Here is a 16782-nt window from a genome sequence, read left to right as displayed (position 1 = left end):
ACCCACAGGTTATCAAGGCCTTCCACCTTGAAAATACAGCTTGACAGATTTCTGGAACAGTCTCCCTAGAATAGCAAAAGGAGCAAATAATGTCATCAAGTCCCAAAGGAATAATTTGTAAGAGTATTTTATACTTTTTCTTTAAAATCTGGTGTACTACTCAGAATCTGTTGCGTTCAGCTTTTCTCTCCCCCCACCCCTCAATCTTGTATGTTTTTTTTCTGGGTCCAATTGCATCTCCAGTCACAAAACTTTGGAAGACAGCACATGCCAAAATTCTCCCTTATATGAAACAAAAGGCACAGAAGCCTTCTCAGGGCCAGGCTGGGAAATCCTAGCTTTTCCCTGCACTTCTGGAGCAAGACAGATTGTCACACTGAGAATGCTGACTGGGATGATGCTGTGATAAGAATGCCTTTTATTTGAATAGCTTGTGCTTCATCCTCAAGAGGCTACCAGTTTTTTTCTCCTGATCCAACAGGCTAGCTATCCAGCGACCTTTTTTCCCTCCTACTGCAGCATTTGGCTTGGCTCAGACAGATTGTTCCACTAAATAATAAGACAGTGGTTCTTCCATAAGTGAGTGTGCATGAAAAGTGTTCCATGAACATTGGAGAAGACTATTGATCTGGATAAGGTTTCACGAAGGACTTTGCCTTCAAGAATGAAGTGGTCTATCCAGTCCACTTCCCTTCCCATTCTTTTTTTTAAAAAAATGTATTCTGCATTGTATTAATATTTTAAAGAGCTATGATCTGGAGATGTAGGATTATAAAGGATTAATGGGGTCTCCTTAGGATTCCATAAAAACACCTTCAAAGCTCCCCAAATGTTGTGTCTTATTCTGCAAAACTAACATGCCAAGCAATTTATAGAAGCCTCTGTTTTATCAGCAAGCACAATATTCTTTTCGTTCAGTTCTCATTTTGATTAACTGTTTCCACAAGAACTTTAATATAATGAAGCTTATTAAAAAGTCTCATGCTAGGGTTAAAAAACCCCAAGATTTGAGAACAAAATTAGATAGTGTTTGAATTATGAAGGCAATTCATAGAATCATAGAATTGTAGAGTTGGAAGGGACCCCCAAGGGTCATCTAGTCCAACCCTCTGCAATGCAGGAGTTTCAACTAAAGCATCCATGACAGATGGCCATCCAACCTCTGCTTAAAAACCTCCGATGAAGGAGAGTCCCTCACCTCCCAAGGGAGACCGTTGTTCTTCCCTTCATCCGAGCATCACAGAGCGGTTTACAATATAAAAACACAAAAATACATACCTCAGTAACAAATAAAAACAATACCCCCCTAAAACAGTTTAAAAGGCCATAGATTGTTTAATTAGCCAAAGGCCTGTTATACTTAAATGATCATGCAACAGAGTCACTCTTGGTACAAGACCTAATTACAATACCTGGAAATACCCACATTTGCTGCATTTTATGCTCCATTATTTTCAATACCCACTGCTAACAAACTACTAGCCCACCCACAGGACCGCACTCAAATTAGTAACAGATCATACTCTTGAGTAACTAGCTGCACACAGAGACAAGCACATACAGAGTTCCCTCTCCTTTAATCGGTGTTACAAGAGAGTTAAGCAAGCAGTAATGGCACCTGCTGAAAAATAATGAATTAAAGATACATCTGCACAGAGCTCTCTGGCACATTTTAGTGATGCTCCATTAACTTTAATGCACTTTGAATGAAGCCATGTAGGCCTCTGAGAGTCTAATGTGTTAATGAGGTATTGATGGCTTTAGAAGTAGTTAGGCTGCAAAATGGGCCTTATTGGTTGCTTCCCAAGTAGCCTCGCAGCTAAACAAAGACTACTTGAAACAGAAGCAAGCATTCCACTATGTCTCTCCATATTGCAAAACTTGGGCACGTTACAATATTCCATTCACACCTTCAGCAGACCCTGTTGTCTTGGTACCAGTGCTACTTCCGTGAAGCAGTATCTTGCTGTTATGTGACCTCATTCTACTACCTTAAGCGGAACTATCACATTATTTGACAACCAATTTGTGTGCTCCATCTCTCTGTTTGTGTTTTGCTGAGGGAAGGATTGAACACTGAGGTGTTCACAAGAGTGTAAGGAATCTAGACATTCGTCTTCAGATCAAGAGCTATTTCCTCCTTAGGGCAATACCAAAGATTCATATATGTTAATATGCCACAAGTAGGTCCCCCAAGAGTCTGTTCTCAGGCAAAAACATCTGAATTACTCTTACAATAAACCTAAAGATTGAGACTGGAACATCTCTTTCTATACATATGCTTGCCTCTGGGCATTTTCTCCATGCTTTTTGGAAAGGTTACTCAAGGTCAGTAGCAGAGAATAATCAAGTAAGTTAGTACTTACAGATGACAACAATACCCGACTCCCAGTATATTGTGAAGTGCAAACTGGAGTGCTTTGTTTTAAGGGAGAGAATAGATTTAGCGGGCAGTCATGGGATAAGAGGACAGGTCCTCTTATGGATCAGGCACTGGTTAAAGAACAGGAAGCAGGAGCTGTAATAAATGGATAGCTCTCCCAATGGAAGGATGTACTTTTAAGTATAGGAGTGAGAGTGTGCCCAATGATATTTATCGCCTTGTAGCTGTGAATTGCACACATACTCTGGAAAGTCTAACATAAAGGGGATACAGAATGTCCAAAATAAATCACATACTTTCTCCCATAAAGCTTCTGTCTCATAAGATACATAATGCATTGGGTCAGTGTGGTCTACTGACCCAATGCATTGAAAGGAATGCCCATTGAAAGGAGTATGAGGGAAAGGGAAAGATACAAAAATATCACAAATTCCCTATACTGTATTACATTTCTTATTCACTTCTTCCTAGAATTGTTTCTCCAGTGGATTGCCTTTTTTCTTTTTCTTTTTTGCTGTATTCGAGTTACTCCAACAAAATAAATTTTCTTCCCAGTCTCTCTTCTGAATGTTCTCATATTCTCTCTTAGATCACTAGCTTAAGGATTGCCCATATTCAGAGGATGTAAAAAAGCTTTCCCCCCTCAAATATTAGATTTCTATTAATGTATTTATACAGTCATCCAGCCCCTTTAATCTTCCTTTCTCCAGACAATGCAAAAGTTGATTTTGAATCTCTCTTTAGCCCTGCGGTCTCCCTACCACAGCATCATTCTAATTGTGTGTTCTTGAATTTTCTCTAGTATATCAGAATCCTTTAATAATGCAGGGATCAGAAATAGATGCAATGTTCTGCAGTGTGCAAAGTGGCATTATGTGTTTCCAATTCTCCTTTCAATTTTTCTACCTAGCCACTACAATATTAAAAAAACACTCTTCACCAAATATTCTATCCAAAAATGCTACAAAACATATATTTGTTTTCTTTCATCAACTTCTTAGTTTTATCTTCTGGTGTTTACGAAGCATGCCAGTAGTGTGTTATAGTCATCTTGCTTTTCTTAATTTACTTGTGAAATGCCTGTCATTATGAAGGGTGGAAGGAGAGCACATATATTGTAGGGACTCACAAGTGTGAGTATAATATTATTTATTTGGAAACTTTATAAACAGCTTGACTAAAAAAGTAGCTCCAACTGGTGTACATTTAGCATGCAACATTGTCAGTGGAGACTGGATCTCCTAATTTCAGAAGAAAGAAGCAGGCTTCAGAACAGTGTACCCAAGTACAGTACTTTTACCTATAAGACCAGACAGCAGCTACTCGTTTTAAAATAAAAAGATGCATGTGGGAACACTGCTGGGATGAGAGCTGAACCCACTCCTGCACCAAGTGACCCAAGTAGCTGCAATACAAGACATGTTCCACTCCCATCCCTACTGACACACCATCTTTCAATTCATTTATTTGTCACAGGAAGCAACTGACTCATAGCCAATGAGCTGCACCAGGATACACTCATGAGCCCCATGTCCAGAGCACAGGTAGATTTTCCTAGTCCCCTGCAATCCAGTCCCAGTTTGCATCTTAGCTTACTTTACCCAATAGGACTCTATGGAAGCCTTTAAGAACGAAGTCCATTCCTATATGCATATCCCCACCCTTGGCTTTATAGACTAGTCTCTCATTTTGTGTGACAAAACAAGAGAATCCAGGAGCTAGCTTTTAGAAGAATATGATTGTGGGCTCATCCAAGTCACTCAGATTGCAACCAGACCCCCTCAATATGGCCTGTACAAACTCAACAATGCCTTAGCACTTCTTTCTCGTATTGTAATTAAATAAAATAACCAAACTGATTTTCAGTGTTCAGCACTAGTGGAGATGGGGCTGTAGCCTGGGAGGGTCATTATTAAGAAAGTTAAGCTCTGTCAGTTTCTCAATAATGGCTGTTGTGGAATGCCATAAAACCCTTCTCTATCAGGATGTAATTAACTCTGCTCAGCATTATGTAGGCAGCTGTTACTCTAGGCTATTTTTTTAAAAAAATCCAGGCAGTTTCCCCTCTATTTCACTTTAAATATATGACATTACAAAGTTAAGGGTCATACTAAAAATCTGTGTCCTGCATCTAGGTTATATCTATTTACCGACATGTGGATTACAAGTGTACTCACAGATCATACCCCATTATCACTTTATTATCTTTTGCTAAATCTCCCTTACTTTTCCTAAACACAGAGAGATGGAAAGACACCAAATGATCTTCGCTTCATTACAGGAGCAGAGTACCTCAAGGCCTGGACATTCTAATGGATTGGAAGTGAAGTAAGTGTGAGGTTTACGCCATAGGATGAAAGGGAAACCTTAGCGGGTCAGTGCAGTGCAAAGAATTGTTAAGGAAATGTATGATAAGACCTTGCTTGCTGTGTCATGCATTCAACTGGCAAGAGAACCTTCAGCATGAGTGTACCAGTTGTAAGGAACTCTGTTTCCTTGATGATTGGACAAACCTACTACTCTGTCCTTTTTACTCAGGCCTTCTCCAGCATTGCTTTTCAGTTGATATGATCTATGATGAAGGCTTTTTTTATTATGGAAAAGGGGCTTATAGCTCAGTGGCACAGCATCTGCTTTGCATGAAGAAGGTCCCACCTCATTCTCTGGCAGGTAGGGCTGGGAACGTCTGAAACCCTGAAACCCTGTCAGTATAGACAATACAGTGGTACCTCGTTTTTCAAACGTCTCAGAAGTCGAACGTTTTGGTTTTCGAACGCCAAAAACCCAGAAGTAACTGCTTCGGTTTTCGAATGCTTTTCGGAAGTCGAACATTCCACGCAGCTTCCGTATTGAGTTTTCCGTAAGTAAATGCTTCTGGAAGTAAATGCTTCAGTTTTTGAATGTTTCCGAAGTCAAACGGTCTTCCGGAACAGATTACGTTGGAAAACCGAGGTACCACTGTACTGTGTTAGATGGATCAATGATCTAACTCAATATAAGGTTATATTCCTACATTCCAACTATACTTTATAGTTTTGTTTTATGATGGATTTTATCTTATGCATGTTTATGCACTCTTGTTCACCACTTAGAGGTTTTATGTTAAGATCTTTATACATCCTTAAAATAAACAAGAGTTAAGTGTATGCAGGAATCTTATGAAGGGATAGATTATTACCGAGCACTGTCAGTTAAAGCCTCTGGAAATCTGCAAACCTGGGGATATACACTGCAATAGCCCCCATATTTTATCAGTCTACAACTCCCATCAGCTTTAGCCTGCACAGACAATTGTGAGAGATTATGGAAATTGGGAGTCCAACATCCGTAATATGTTGACTACTCCTGCTTTAAACAAAAGGGGACTCTATGTCACTGGGATCCCATTATACTGGACTTTGCATATGAAGGAAGAGATGACATCTTCTTTCAGAACATACAGTCAATAATGGCTTAGACTCATTAGAGCAGAGTTTCCCAAACTGGGTCTCCAGTTGTTTTTGGACTACAACTCCCACCATTCCTAGCTAGCAGCATGAGGGATGATGGGAATTATAGTTCAAAAGCAGCTGGAGACCCAAGTTTGGGAAACCCTTCCTTAAAGCCTTCCTCTCACATGTTTCTTCATGATTTCTAAGATCAGCTAGGAGTGCCCTCTTCAGGATCACATTCCTGGGTTTTTCTGGTGACAACGGCACATAGAAAAGAACTACCAGCAGCTGTCCAAACATAGAATCCACAAGCCTGCCCCAAATTTTCCAAAATTTAAACATTGTTGGAAGCAAGAAAACATTTCTGTTTACGTTGGCATTTGGTAGCAGTTATAAGCAGGCAAAAAGTTATTTTATGTTCTCATCCATTTGAAAACATGCGACACCTGCTGAGCCCTTTCTATCAGATTACTTTCTACTATATATTTATTACAGTCAGTATGGTGTTTTCTACAGGAAGGTACCAGCCGACTTTAATCTCAAAATTCTCCCAGCCTCATGTATTCTGGCTTCTTACAGACTTATTACCTCTTGAGCCCCTACTGTTGCATCCTAATGCCTAACGTCTGGCCTCTTCAGTAGTAGTAGGAGTAATTATTCTCAATGCATTTATATTCTGCCTTCCTGCCTTAATATGAGGCACTGAAGGTAACTCACAGCATGGTAAATACACACATACACCACAAATCACTTTTAAAAAACTCACTTAAAAGGGGGGGGGGGATAGCAGAAAATACAAATCAAATACATGCAAAAGAGAAGGCCAAAAAGGAGAAACAAACTGCTGGAACAAAATAATAAATAAATCTGCCAGGCAGAGTAATCCAAAGCCTAGACACAATAGGGGAGAGTGCTCTATTGAACATTCCCAGCAGCCCACTCTCAGATATCAGTGGGATACACAAACAGGCTTCTCCAAATGACCTCACAGAACAGGCAGGCTCATAAGGTAGGAGGAGCCAGTGCATTTGATATACTGATCCTAAGGTGTTTACGAATTTAAAGGTAATGGCCAGTACTCAAGTCCCAAACAAACCAGAATGAATACTGTAAATAGAGTGAGGGGGAGAGTTGACTAAATCCAAGAGGAGGAGGTGGGAGGTTTGGCTACTCAAGGTTTCCAAATGCCCCCACCCCACGTTTCTCATTCAAACCTCCACAGGGGGTAGCATGGGGGAGTACACTGGAAGGCATGAACCCACCTGCCTATCAGCTTCTCCAGCACCCATCCCCCAGAAACTTCTCCCTTCAAACCTCAGTTCATTTTGATGTCCCAGCACAGCTTCAAAAAAATCACTTTGGCCCACTAGGGGTAAGGGAGATAAAGATTGAGCCTGATCTAATGGGGAGGAGTTTGGCAAGCTGTAAGGGGGGAGGTGGCTTTGGCAAGGAAGGGGATAGGGTGGTTTTAGCGGGGTGGGGGTAAATGAGGTTGGTGAGTTAAGCCAGCAGGGGTGGAAGCCCCTAGTACAGGGTTCCCCAAAATTGGGTCTCCAGCTGTTGTTGGACTACAACTCACATCATTCCTAGCTAGCAGGACCAATGGTCAGGGATGATAGGAACTGTAGTCCAAAAACAGTTTGAAAAACCCTGCCCTAGTATTTTGACAAGAGCAAAATGATCAAAGTGTGGCAGTAATCCTAAACATACTTGGCATAACACACTTAAAGCTGCAATCCAACTCCCCAATCTGTCACAGTCTCTCCTCAGAGCTCTGCTAGCATCACTCCTCCAGCCTGGAGCTCCTTGTTCTGCCCACTGAAAGTGTAGGTTGGGGTGGAAGTATCGCTAGCAGGAACTCGCAGAAAGCCCCCCAATGGGGCATGTTGGGGGGTGGGTTTGCACTGGCCCTAGATTCACTGAATCCCAAACTAACCCCACTGCAGTCACTTGATGGTATCGGGCCTGATCCAGGAACAGTCACCACATCAGTTCCACATCAGCATGGAACAGGGTTTTATCTGCCCCAGGCAATGTTGAGTAGCAAGGCTGTGGATGCAGCAGTGGCCACCCCATTCATTCATGCCCCTCGGCTGCCCAGCCAGTGTCAAGATTGCTCTGTGATTCAGCGGGTTTAATTCTGAGTAAATATGCACAGGATTGTGCTGTAACGGATCTTCTGTTTGTCTAACAGGGCTGTTGCTGGAAAATGTCTGGATGCACAGAAGCCTAAGGTTTATTTTTAATATGCATATTGCTTATTGTGAAGCATTAAATAATTGTTGGAAGACACTGGCAGATGTGCTGATGTGGATGAAATTAATTCAAGGTGAGTTAATAGATCTCAAAGATCTACACTGGTAGGTAATGACTGCAAAATAAAAAAAATCTACATTTATAACAGAAAAGGTTATTGGAAAGGCTATCTGCAGTGGCATATTATGGAAGAAAATGCCACTGGAGGTGTACTGATTCTCCATATTATCATCGGTGGCTGATACGGTACCAGTCCAGTATCACAGCAGAACAAAAATGAAAAAGTGTTTTAAAATAGGCCTGTGCCTAACTTGCTGCAGGAAGTTCATCAGCTTGTGCCTGAGCTGTGCACTTTTTTTTTTTGCTGTTCCCACTTGGAGTTTGCAAATATACTTTAATTACCACTTCCAAATGAAATTTCTTTATACTACTGCTCGACCTCTTTTGGTTATGCTCTATAAAAAGGGGCTTGCTCTTACCTGGCATGCTCCCATTTTCAGTTATCAAACCAATCTGAAAGTTATCCGACTGGGAGAATTAACCCCAATCACTGAGCTGGTTGCATAAGCATCCACAAAGCAAATAACAAGTCAACAATACAAAATCTGGACTGGAAGTAAAAATAAATAAATGAAAGACTACAATTTAAGAAGTAAGGGAGAATGGGTGAGTTTGTAAAGCACATTGCATTTAGATGGCAGGGTGCAGCTGGTATGCTGTGACAGTTGCTGCAGCTGCATTCGTAACCAATCTGACATTTGGGCTTCTGTCTCTAAACCCAAGGAAACTACTTTGCAAGGAGAATTAGCAGAAGAATGTAACTAATATAAAATGGCAGGGGCAAGAGCGCCTATCAGAGCAAAATTCAAAAGAACGCATCACTGATCAATGGTCGGGCTGTCAGGGCTCTACTGCCAGTTATGAGTCATACTTAATTAGTGCCAGTGGGTGTTCCTCTGGGCAGTTGGCAACGAGGAGGGAAATGCCAAATGAGTGGCGAAAGAATGTGGGGGTGCTGGAGAAAGATGGTGTTTCTTAAAAGAAGGCGTGCTTGGGGGAAATTAGCAGCATTCTTTCATGCATCAAACAGCCAATGGTTCTATTGGCTGGAACAGTAAAAAAAAAAAAAAATTTAACCCCACAATTAATGCTTCTAAAAAACAACTGGTCTGTCTCACATTTCACAGAGCTGTGGTATGAATAATAGACATGGGTGATCAAATGTAATGTATTTTTCCACTTAGAAACTCCATACATCAGCATGCCAAGTCAAGACACAGAAGTGCAAATGACACAATCTTTAACTTGTTGCCAAGCAGGAAGATGGGACAGGTGGGAGATGAATGAACTACTTGAATGTATGCTTCTTTTAAAAATCTAAGTATTTGGGGAATGTTCAAGGAATGAAGGACTCAAAAGTAGCTTAAGGTAGACCTAATGACAGCTTATATTCTTTTCTGCTGTGTTGCAATTAAGTATTTATTATTGTATGTCTTTGTCTGACTTTCTGACACACACACACACACACACACAATAACTATGCTTGGATAATACTACCTGGGTTTGACATGCCAAGATATGAACAACTCTTTTGGCTGCATAGACAGCAAATTATTGCCACCTTTCTCATTGCATGCTTGAATGAAATGCAGGCATTTCTAACTAAACCAGGGGTCTGCAGCCTTTAAGACAAAAAGAGCCACTTGGACCCATTTCCGAAGAAAAAAAACTGGGAGCCGCAAAACTCGTCATTATAAAAATAACTTTTTTGTCATTTTTTATTATTTCTTTGTTTCAGAATTACTCCTCCTCATAGAAATAAACGTTAAATTAACAAGTTACCTTTTTTTGTTTGTGTGTTCTTCACTCCCTTTCAAAACAGTGACTAGCGTACATGCCCCTTACAATGTAGCGGGCGGGCGGGAAGGTGACGGGACGGTGCGTGACTAACGCACGCACCACCCCCATGCGACGTCACAGCCAGTACAGTGCCCGCCACAGTGGGGAGTGTCGGGGCGCACAATGCGCCCCTCCCCTCGCTAGTATCCGCCCTGGAGCCGCAGCAAAGGTGTAAAAGAGCCACATGTGGCTCCAGAGCCGCGGGTTGCAAACCCCTGAACGAAACAGAGGTTCCTATTTTGTTCCCACTGGTAAACTATGGTTACCTGCTTTGGACTACAGTTTCAATATCTGTATATGAGTGCCCCACCCCATTCTGCCCCCATTCCACCTTCTTCTGGGTCCAAAAGGACCCATGCATCAGCAATCACATGTCTAATAGCTATATTAGGATCTCACTTAGACCAGTCAATGTGCCTCCATATGTCAGTGTCATTTATACATTTTGCAGATGTTAGACATGCCAATAGCATTTCAGTTTGAATTCCTTTCTTTTTAGTACATATATTCTTTTTAAGTACATACATACATAGTACGTACAATAGTCCATCCTCTCTCCCACCAATTAGGATATCATAGATACAATATACAGGTGCAAGTTTGCAATTTATTTTTAATTTCACCTGGAATGTCATTTAACATAAGCTAAACAAGCCTACTTCACACTGACCTTCAATATATTTCGTCCATCAAATGACTCCCTTTCCTTGGAAAATTTGCCTGCAGATCTATTACTTTGCTCTTCAGCTGCAAAATAAATATATCAAATTACAGCTCAGCCTAAAAGGGTTTTTTCACACATGGAATACAACTCTGCACTCACCTTTTATACAAGAAAGAAAACCTGCAAATTATTTCCCAAAGTATCATGTCAAAATTCCTACAGTCATCAATATTGTTGCAAGGATTATGCAGGGCTGACAGCTCAGTGTAATAGAATCATCCAAGGGGAAACTAGAGTGTAATACTCAGGGCTCTGTCAAAACACATTTCAGCAATAAAGCATTCTCTCATCTCTTGAATTACCAAGTCCAGAATCAAATATCTGATCACTCTGCATAGTATATATTTAAAACCAATGAGGAAAAGTAAGCACTTGGGCAATGCATCCTTGTTCACAAGGTGTCTCTAATCTCTCAATGCCAGTATCTGAGAACAAACTCAAGAAGATGAATTACCCCTTAGCTAGGGCTCTGTTACTCTGAAATCTACATATTCTCCTCACAAGCATATAACCACCAATATTTCTGAGATGTTCATGTTTCATTAAAACCCCTCAAAATTCTAGCCCTTATGATAGCAAGGAACAAGCTGTTGCATTGCACTGAGCTAAGCCAAGGTGTAGCTTAGCATATCATAAGAACCAGAAACAGTGGTTCTCTCCTCATTAATCATAAGCTAAAATCAATAAAGAACTTCAGTGCTATCTCACTACGCCATAGTTTGGCTTACTATGTTGTGCAAACCAGCTATCTGAAAATACGACTTTTGGAAGTTGTCTATTTGTTAAAAATAAACATGAGCAGTAGTTCGTAATTCAGGCTTGTAAGCAGCAAGCTACCTGTTCACCTGTGAGAACTGCTTCCAGGAAGGATAGTAAAAACCTCGATGGACTAAGAATTTTTATATTTTTTAATGTGCAGCCCAGGCACAGGATTTGAGATTGTGTGGACTCTTTGATAGAAAGTCTGAATTTTCAGATGCAGACATCACACAAACACATCTATTAAGTGTCCTATTTGTTCCATCAGCTAAAATCAAAGACAAAATCTTGATATACAGTTAGTTGGATGAACTTAGCGTGGTAGTTCTTATGGCCTTAAAATATGCAATGCACAGAGTGACTTAAGGAAATGTCCTTGTCATAGTTTGCTGTAAGCAGTATGTTAGAATTAGTGCAAGGCATGTTCAGGGTTCAGTTCAATTACTCAGTTACTATTCTATTTACTGATATAGTCATTCTCACTAAAACAAAGCAAAACAATACAGGAGCCTGGAAGTACATAGCATTAACCAAATCCATTTTTTAGATACAGGAAATACGAATGAAGACGGTAACAGTCTTGTCTAAAAAGCAATACAATACCCTAACTTTCATCAGACATAAGGGGAAGAAAGAGCCAATTTCTGCCAGATATAAACAGTATGTTTAATGTTTTAACAAAAGATTTCTTCTCTGCTCTGTACTGTGTAACCTTAATGAAGGAACCCTACTCCTTTTGAGAGTCATGAACCAATTATCTTCTGCCTAAAGGTCACAAAACAATAACAAATGAGCAACACCAAACACAGGAACCATACAGCAATTTCAGAGATCAAAGTGGTAGCTATATTTCCTCAAGGAGACCTTAACAAATGCTCACCACTAGGATCTTTCCGGAAGATTGTGTTCATGACTGTGGCATGGAGTTTCACCCGATCCCACTCTTTCATCATTAGTCCAGAGGTCACAAACCGATCTGTCAGTCTATCTGCTATGACCTGGAGCCTATGGAAAGCGAAAGGAAGTAAGGAAAGCCACCATTTTTTCATTACTGTAATGGCATACATAATTGTATGTTCATAACCCTGCAAGGAAAGATACATAAAATTGTTGTTACTCAAACAACAGATGTTGCATTTGCAGCCTGCCATTTCTTCAAGGTGGGGAGATATCAGTGGTGAAAGTTGGAATTGGCGGGTCTGGAGTACAGAAAAAAATGTTTCAGTCACATTTGTCACTGGGCTTAGAATACAAGGCAAGCCTAGATAAGGGATCAATCATGGGATGAGATGACAAAACTATGTTCTTAAGACCAAAAATATACTGACCCCACCTGAAGATGGCTTGATATCATGCTAAAAACAATCTATCTTGTTCCATGTACAACTTTGTAGTGTGGAAATCAGAAACTTGGCCAAGGATGCTTGTCTGAGATAAAGAAATCACCTCTGAATCACAAGCACTGCTTCAAGTCATGCTGGTACCTGTCACTAATCGTCTCTAGTGACAGAGGTGATAAAACAATGTAGCTGGGAACTGACGATACCTTGCTTAACCCTAGCAATACAGCACCTTCCCCTACCCTACAATGCAGACATTTCTAGGACAATGTGGTACACAGGGAGGTCATCCTACAGGATCGTTTTATTTGGGTGTGCACATCACATTCATTTTGGAATTAACCTGCAGCACACAGCCACAGGGTGGAACTTTATTTGGACATGTTTGTTTTCTGAACATTGCCAGAATAACCCGAAACATTTACAGTCAAGTGTTAAGATGTATATAGAGACAAGTCAGATGGATCGTTTTTTGTTTATTCACTGCCAAGCATAATTGAACCCATTTGGTTTAATCTGCTGTGGTACAACTCAGCTGCATGGTTTATCTGGGAATGCTTTCCAAGGCTGGTGCTTATGAATGAATTATTCTGCCTTACGCCATTTAAAGCACAGAGTGATGGAATTCAGACAGAAGGAAAACATGAGGTCACCATATACAGCAGCTCTCCTCACCATTTCAGCTCCAGCTTGAGATAATGGTTCTCCACAGGAAAAGTGGAAGGATAGAAAGTGATAGAAAAGAGGCAAAGCAATGCTCCCAGCTGAGAACACCTACCCAAAAATGAGTAGTTGACCAAAGCAGCTAGAACTGTATAGAGTTGCCGTGAGATTTTAGCTGTCTCTGATGACATCAATCATAATGAACTATGTTGCTTCTATAAGTGGAAATACACACACACACACATATGGCAGGGGGACTGGAACAGATATATACCCAATGCCTGAGCCAAAAATCCACCTATATCTGTAAGCAATAAAGTTGTGGCCATTTCTAATCCAGATCATTGTCTGCTTGAGTTTATTAATTACATCTTACATTTAGCCACTGCCCGTGGGGGCGGCAGCACTATGACTGGGCCCGCAACAAACAAACAAACAAACAAACTTTGTGGCGAGTTCCCCCCTTTTTTTTTCAAAAAGAAAAGCACTGGTTCTACATCATCTTAAAGGCATCAGTTTAATTCCAGTTCTGATTACAACTGAACGTTTCTGAAAGGTCAAATACGGGAATCAGGAAGCTCGATAAGTGTACAGGAACTTGTCCCTGCTAGAACATACAAGTAATCTCCCCACACAAAAGTGTGATGATTTATATTTGTGCTAACTGCAAGCTAAATGTGTGCACTAGGGGATGAACACATTTCTAAAGCCCCGTAGCTCTTCAGTATGTTTTCTTCCTTGAAAGGACTGAGCAAGATTCATAGCACGGACAGAGAACATTCATTAAAACCAAACATTCCTGCTCATTAAAATGGGAAATCATCACACAAATGGGAAGTCTTATACAATCTTGTCACTAAGTCCATTAGCAACATAATTTGCCAGATAGCTCATCCCTTTCCAGCTATAAGTTGCCACCTTGGCCCTTTAGGTCTTACTCAGAGATGGAACAGTAATAAGGTTATTCCCTCTCCCTCTCTGGTCACCATTTGCTTGACAATCCTTGATGAGCTAACGCTACAGCCTGCTAGCTTTGAGCTGTCCCTTTGAAGCAGTTACTGGCCAATTTCTAGTCTTACTGATTGAATCTTATGTTTCGCCCCTCATCATTTTATTTCTGGTGATACATCAGTGACTTTTAAAATTAGCGATGACAAATGAAAGAAGTATCATCACAGATGATACTAAAACAAATTAACAAAATAGCTCAAGTGAAAATGGTGCTTTATGATGTTATAAAATTAATCAAAGAAATGAGACAAATTAAAATGAATTACAAAGTCTTTGCTACATGGGAACCATCAGAGCATAACCTTATTTCACTGCCTCCCCCCACCCCACCCCACACAGTCTAAACACAGTCTCCAGCATCACCAAGGCAAAGGAGGGAAATGGGAACTCTTATGCTTTGGGAAATCAACTATTCAGAAGCAAACAAAAATCAGAAAGGATATTTGCTTCTCACATTGCCATATAAAGGATGGATCAAGAACTTATTTTATAATCCTAAGTGTTGAAAGAGTCAGTCCCTTTATTTAAGGTATCAGAGTAACTAATACTGTATGTTACTATTAGTTATTAAACTCATGGAATCTACTGAGTATATCTATTAAATCCAAGCACCTTAGCTTTTATATCATCCCAAGTATGTATGTCCTGGTAGCACAGAATCCAGTTAATGGGTAGTGAGAGAGCTATGAAGCAATGGACACTTGTTCTTTGAAACTGTAAAATCCCAAAGTAATTAGGATCTGTCTCTACCATTGATCCTACGGATCAGATTCCTTGTAAGGCAGAAAGCTAAAGCAAATAAAAACATGGTAGTCCTTATTTTAACAAAAGCTGAGGATTAATTTGAAATGATACATTTAAATCTTGTTTATTTAATTTTGCTGTAACTATTTACTCTGATGCTTCTTTTCAGGAAACCACAGATACATTTCAAAGGGAAGAAATAAATAAATTGAAACATTCAATATACATTTGAAAAGAAAACAAAAAGAATGGCCTGGTCTATATTTAAACTGGTTTCTTAGGGAAGGTAGTGACAACACTGAATACAAAATAAATGAACATTCATATTTTGCAAGTAAGCAAAGTAAAGAGCATTAGAAAATTGTGATAACAATGTGACTTAGCAGTCAGTTGAAAAGACAGGGGCCACATTCTCGCAGGTTAGCCATCTAGACAAGTCTGAACGGGTCCAAACAAAGTTTTCAGCTTCCATGCTCCCCCTTCCTCTCTCTGCCTTCCATGGGGCCAGGACTTCAGTAGCATTTAGTTTCATTTTTAAAGAATTCTGGCTCAGCACCACCATGTGCATCAGAGATCCTGGTTTTAAAAAGCCTATGGCTAGCCACATAGCAAACAAACTCCAAACCATGGGTTATGAAAGTGGGTTTTAAAATGAACCAAGGTTTGTTTTAAATCAGAATCTGTGGTTCAAACCTAACACTTTAAAAGTGAAACAAAACTCTGCTGAAGTCGTCTTGCTCCTGACTGCATGGAAAGAGAAGATGGGAGGGGGGAGTGCACAAGCCTGATGCACTGTTTGGGCACTTTCAGGTTCACCCACATATGTGTGAACGCAGCCACTAGCTAGCAGTGGTAAGAATTTCAACCACATATTTACCGTATTTTTCGCCCTATAGGACACACTTTTCCCCCTCCAAAAATGAAGGGGAAATGTGTGTGCGTCCTATGGGGCAAATGCAGGCTTTCGCTGAAGCCTGGAGAGCGAGAGAGGTCGGTGCGCACCCCTCTCGCTCTCCAGGCTTCAGGAAGCTATCCGCAAGCCTTGGGAGCCTGGCGGGAGGTCCCGCGGGCTCTCTAGGCTTGCGGGCAGCAGCCTGCAGCCCACAAGCTCAGGGGACAGCGGGGAGGTGGAGCGCCGCCACCCCGCTATTCCTGGACCTGATCTGGAGGCTGGCGGGGGGGGGGGGGGAGAAGCAAGCTTCCTTCTCCCCATCGCCAGCCCCACAAGATCGGGGGATAGTGGGGAGGCAGGGCGCCGCCACCCCGCTATTCCTGGACTTGGTCTGGAGGCTGGCGGGGGCGAGAAGCAAGCTTGCTTCTCCCCATCACCAGCCCCACAAGCTCAGGGGACAGCGGGGCAAGCCGCTGCCCCACGGAGGCTGTCCCTGAAGGCAGAAGAGGGAGACGGAGCACTCCGTCTCCCTCTTCTAGCTTGGGGATGGCTGCACAAACCTGGGGGGGGGGGAATAAATTTTTTTTACTTGATTTCCCCCCCAAAAAACTAGGTGCGTCCTATGGGCCGGTGCGTCCTATAGGGCCAAAAATACGGTAAATTAGAACTAACGAGAGTGG

The 16782-nt window shown here is 41.2% G+C and overlaps 1 protein-coding gene across 3 annotated transcripts in view; it reads right to left on the bottom strand.

Annotated features, from left to right (window-relative positions):
- The window catches only part of ASCC1 (activating signal cointegrator 1 complex subunit 1), a 57082-nt gene that overhangs the window by 18516 nt on the left and 21784 nt on the right, over nt 1–16782 (bottom strand). For all 3 annotated transcript variants that reach the window (XM_081913185.1, XM_081913186.1, XM_081913187.1), the window contains exons 8-9: nt 12333–12457; nt 10640–10716 (exon numbers count right to left, since the gene is read on the bottom strand). In XM_081913185.1, the coding sequence (XP_081769311.1) occupies nt 10640–10716; nt 12333–12457 (202 nt within the window). The remainder of the gene's footprint in view (nt 1–10639; nt 10717–12332; nt 12458–16782) is intronic.

The sequence above is a fragment of the Podarcis melisellensis genome (genome assembly GCF_964234715.1).
Source record: "Podarcis melisellensis genome assembly, chromosome: 5".
Classification (NCBI taxonomy): Eukaryota; Metazoa; Chordata; class Lepidosauria; order Squamata; family Lacertidae; genus Podarcis; species Podarcis melisellensis.
The sequence above is the reverse complement of the archived record's forward strand: the minus strand, read 5'-3'. Positions and strand labels throughout refer to the sequence as shown.